The sequence below is a fragment of the Rosa chinensis genome, chromosome 2 (genome assembly GCF_002994745.2).
Source record: "Rosa chinensis cultivar Old Blush chromosome 2, RchiOBHm-V2, whole genome shotgun sequence".
Taxonomy (NCBI): Eukaryota; Viridiplantae; Streptophyta; class Magnoliopsida; order Rosales; family Rosaceae; genus Rosa; species Rosa chinensis.
In genome coordinates this window covers 67902233-67906707 of record NC_037089.1, presented here as the reverse complement: position 1 = coordinate 67906707, position 4475 = coordinate 67902233, and the positions used below count along the sequence as shown (strand labels likewise).

At 36.5% G+C, this 4475-nt stretch overlaps 1 protein-coding gene across 1 annotated transcript; it reads right to left on the bottom strand.

The window, feature by feature from the left end:
* Positions 1-316: 316 nt before the first annotated feature.
* LOC112184837 (probable glucan endo-1,3-beta-glucosidase BG4) lies at positions 317-2472 on the bottom strand. Its single transcript, XM_024323070.2, has 2 exons — positions 2326-2472; positions 317-1481 (listed from the first exon to the last, which is right to left on the bottom strand). The coding sequence occupies exon 2, from the start codon at positions 1458-1460 to the stop codon at positions 408-410; it is 1053 nt and encodes a 350-aa protein (XP_024178838.1). The 5' UTR covers positions 1461-1481; positions 2326-2472; the 3' UTR covers positions 317-407.
* Positions 2473-4475: the final 2003 nt, after the last annotated feature.

Here is a 4475-nt window from a genome sequence, read left to right as displayed (position 1 = left end):
TCAGTCTTATTTATTCATAAGGCATTCATTTAGATCCCACTAATTAAGTTTTCAGAATATGTTTGAATGAGATTACCAAAGGGGGCCAAACACCCTAACATACACTGAGAAAACAAAGAAGCCAGAGGCCGAATATAATAAGCCAATAACCAGCCATATTATTTTTGGAGGTGGTTTTAGTTGCCATATATATCTTGGCAGAGGTAATGGATTAATTGGAGGCTATTAAGAAACAAAGTAGTGTGACAGTGTCTGCTCAAATACCACGTGAAAGTGCCCTAAGATTGAAATATGAATAACTCAGCCAAGTACGTACTGATCGATCATAATAATGCCACATTTTATTTCATTAATATATAACAATCTTGCTAAAAACAACATTGTCTTAGTATAACATGGCAATTCTCCTAGAAGGAACACTGGAACAGAGGATAGATAGGTTCAAAGGTCTTATCGAAGAGTCCAAAGTGAGGGCTTTTACCATCAAACAGCTCATATATGTATCCCTTAACAGAAGCATCAGGTCTCTTGGGTGTTCCCACCTTTGAGCTGATGCGTAGCAGGAAATTCCTGTTGTATGTAGCTGCAAGTTCCGGTGTGGTGAAGTTGTAATTCCCATCACGAGGCCACCCACTCTCGGATACCACAATGCTCACGTCTGAGTAGTCAACTTTCTCCATGGCAGAGTAAAAGGAGTCCACCATTGCATCAAACAAGTTACTGTATTCCAATGAGCCATCATGAACCATAGGGTAGGTGGCGTTTAAGAGTGCATAATCTAGCGGTACATTGGCCGGATCAGCTGCATATGCATAGTAGGGGTACACATTTATCATGAGAGGTGCTTGAGACGCTGATAGAAATCCAAGTATGTCAGTCATGGCTCTGCTAGCATTTGGTTTGAACTCCCCACTAGACGGTAGATACCAATCCCCCAAAACACTTGATCCCACAGAGGTTGTCACCTTGATGTCCCCAAAAGAGCTATAATTGTTCAGCAGTTGTAGAGACTTCATTACGGTCAGAACATCATCGGTAGAGGGACCGGGGATTGCTTCGTTACCAACAGTGATGTACTTGACATCAAAGGTGATATGTAAGGAATACAAAACATCTTGGTGCCACTTGGTTAAGTCTTCAAAGCTTGCAGCGAACCTTTGCACATCAGAATTTGATATGCTAACAGTGAGAGCAATGCCAGTGGAGGCTCCATAGTAGTCTAGATATGGGGCATTGATCTCATCTGAAAAGACCCTCAAATTTCTTATGCCACATTTGACCAAAATCTCGAACACCTTGGAAAAATTACCGCTAGCACCAGTACTGTCATGGATATGATAGTTTGCGCCGATGTCATTGGAAAGAGCTGCAGCTTGAAGAAGGACTGAGTTGTTGTTAACGATTGCTGAAGCGGACAGGATGAAGATCACCCAAGCAAGTAGCCCCAGTCGTCCAGCCATGAGTTTCAGATCACAAAGCTCCTGTTAACAGGCATGTAAAAACTCAAATTAGCATAGCTCACAATGACACAGGAAAAGGCCAGAACAGCATCCACAAAGTGAGAAGATCTAGAATTGTAATAGTTTTGGCAACTTAAACATTTAGCCATCACCAGCAAATATATACCAATTGAAAGATCGAGTTCGATCATCATATTCATCAATGGTACTAATAAACTGGTTTTTACCAATAGATCTGCCAAGCAAGATGTAGGTATTTATAAGCAGAAAATTTGAAGATATGAAATTGAATGTGTAACAAATTAAAGACGTTTGAGAAAGTGAATGTCGACGAGTAAAAAAAAGACTGCTAAAGTTTGACAGGAAAAAAAAATGCTAGCTTGAAAAACACAAGATAATCACAGTACCCAACTCACACAGATCTCGTTTCATTTTATAGAACAATAAGAATGAGAAAGAATTTAAAGATCGAGTTGGAAGATTATATTCGTAGTAAATACTGGCTTCAAATATATACCAAACAAAACTTTCAGAAGGAAAAACAAGATAATCAGAAACTCCATTTGTATTTCTGTTGGGTATTATTCGTAACACACTGCTAACACATTACGAGTCGATCAATTGATTGAGATTGATCACTCGATCAGGTAAACATTTTGACCCAAACAACAACAAAACTAAGACCGTTGATAACAACAACAACAACATCATAACCCAAAATGCCTTGAAAAATAAGAATGCACGGGCAGGGGACAGAACTATCTAGCTAGGTGGGAGATTTAAAGTAATAATAGTTGTATAGAAGGATCAAGTAGCTAGTTAGAAGATTTGTTTGGATGATCACTAAGCCTATCTAGGTTCTTACCAAGGGAGGAGCTAGCAAGAAAGAGGTAGCTAAGGTGTTTTTAATTAGAAGCTGTCTCAATTGTAAAGTACTCAAGGCTAGCTCAAACTTAAATTCATGAACACTTCGATCTGATGACACTCAATTTATAGTGTGTAATCTTCCAACTCTACTGTGATATGGAGGACTTTGTCCACGTACAAACAAGATGGAAATCGATAGCATTATGTGTGTGAAGCCAAAACAATTCTTCTTTTATCTACACACCTAAGCAAGTTTCCATATGCAAGTTCTTTTTGAGAAAGAAGAAAGTTCTACTGAAGCCCAAAAAGGGAAGCTCAGAAGTGCTGCCACAAACCCCATAGAAAACACCGTGCATGTGAAGCCAGAACAAGTCTTCTTTTATCTACATAATTAACAGAGCAAGTCTTTCACATGCAAGTTCCTTTTTGAGAAAGAAGAAAATTTCACTCAAGCCTAAAAGAGGAAGCTAGCTCAGAAGTTCACCAACCCCATAGAAAAGAAAATAATTCAACGCATACAATAATTATGCATGTTGAAGCCAGCTAGCTAAGGTAGTCCACTCATCGCTATAATTTTGTTTAGTATCCACATGATTGGTGTACGTATACATGTTTAGTAGTTACAAGATTTATGTGACAACTATAAGTTTTAACTCGGAAAAAGTGAAGTTTACAACTCAAATATAAGTATATACGTGATATATGAAGGAGAAAACAAGATAAATAGCCAATAATGCACAATGATAGTTGTACTAGTACGTATGTGGAAATAAGTCAAATTTGTGTCTATAACCTATTTACCATTCTAGTTTCAAATTTTGTGGATCGTAATGCACACTCATCAAACTTTTTAATATTCTTATATATACGTATTATGTATGTATATATATATACCATACGAAAAAATTGAAACTCACAACACATCACAAGTATGTAATGTGAAAGAGAATACAGCTATAGAGGTATATGATCACCAATAATGCACATGGAAGGTGATTGGCTGTTTAATGATCATCAACAATGCGTAATGTTCATTCTTAATATGGTAAAACGTGTAGTTGAAAGATACTAGATGCGCTTACATCCTTGAGGACATCAATATATGAATCTTTTTTTGAAGAAACTTTATTTCAACATCTATATGCATGGTTCATGATGTAGACAAAAAAACTCGTGGTAGTAGTTCTCAATCTAGCTAGTTTCTTCAATATAGCTAGTTGTTAAACATCGCTTTCTCATCTAATTGAGTCAAAATTCCTATATATATTCAAAACTCAGAAGCAAAGCATAGCTATCTTAGCGAGCATCATTGTCTAGTTTCAAAGCGGGACTCGGTCATTATGTATGGTTGAGCACCTTCATAAGCTAGGCTCAGACAGCTCTTAATTAAAGAACATGCAATTGTCATCCATTCACAATACAAATATCCATTGGATTTTTCACTTTGAAGCTAGCAAGTTTTTCATGTTCTAGTTTAATTATGTCACTAGTGATAATTTCTAATGATAATTTTGACTTGACCCAAGTCCTTGTAAGTTATAAATGGCTGATTAGATTAATGATTGTGCCAAGTCTAATGTAATCATGGTTTTTCTTCTAGCACAAAAGGCAAAAGTTGTTTCAATATTTTAATGTTTCAATGAGTCGTGAACAAATGCAATTGAAATTTTCATTTGATTTGTGTTTAATTGTAGGTCTAGAGCAATTGAATTTTCAAGACATTTCTCCCTTCCCATTTGTTCGACTCTTTTTTCATAATGAAACAGAAAAAGATGGGGATGAAAAAGAAAAATAAAAGGTGTAGAAAGTAATATAAAAAAAGGGACAAAATTGGAGAATCTCCGTACTCTCAATTAGCTTGGAAATCGCTTACCTGAAATTCGGACAAATCTAGACTGATTGGCTCGAGAGTCGTCGATTCCCTATTTGAACTCCAACAAGAGAAGTATGTAGCATGGTGTTCAAATGTTTTCTTCCATTGAAAAAAAAAAGAAGTAGAAATATGGATTCTTACCTCATTGCTTCGTTTTCTAACTTTCTTAGTCTAACATAGTTAGAAAGTTTATCTATAACATCTTTACACTGTACACTACGACACCATTGCTTGATCATCTGCTCATTAACTGCTATTGAACGAAATTCAGGAAC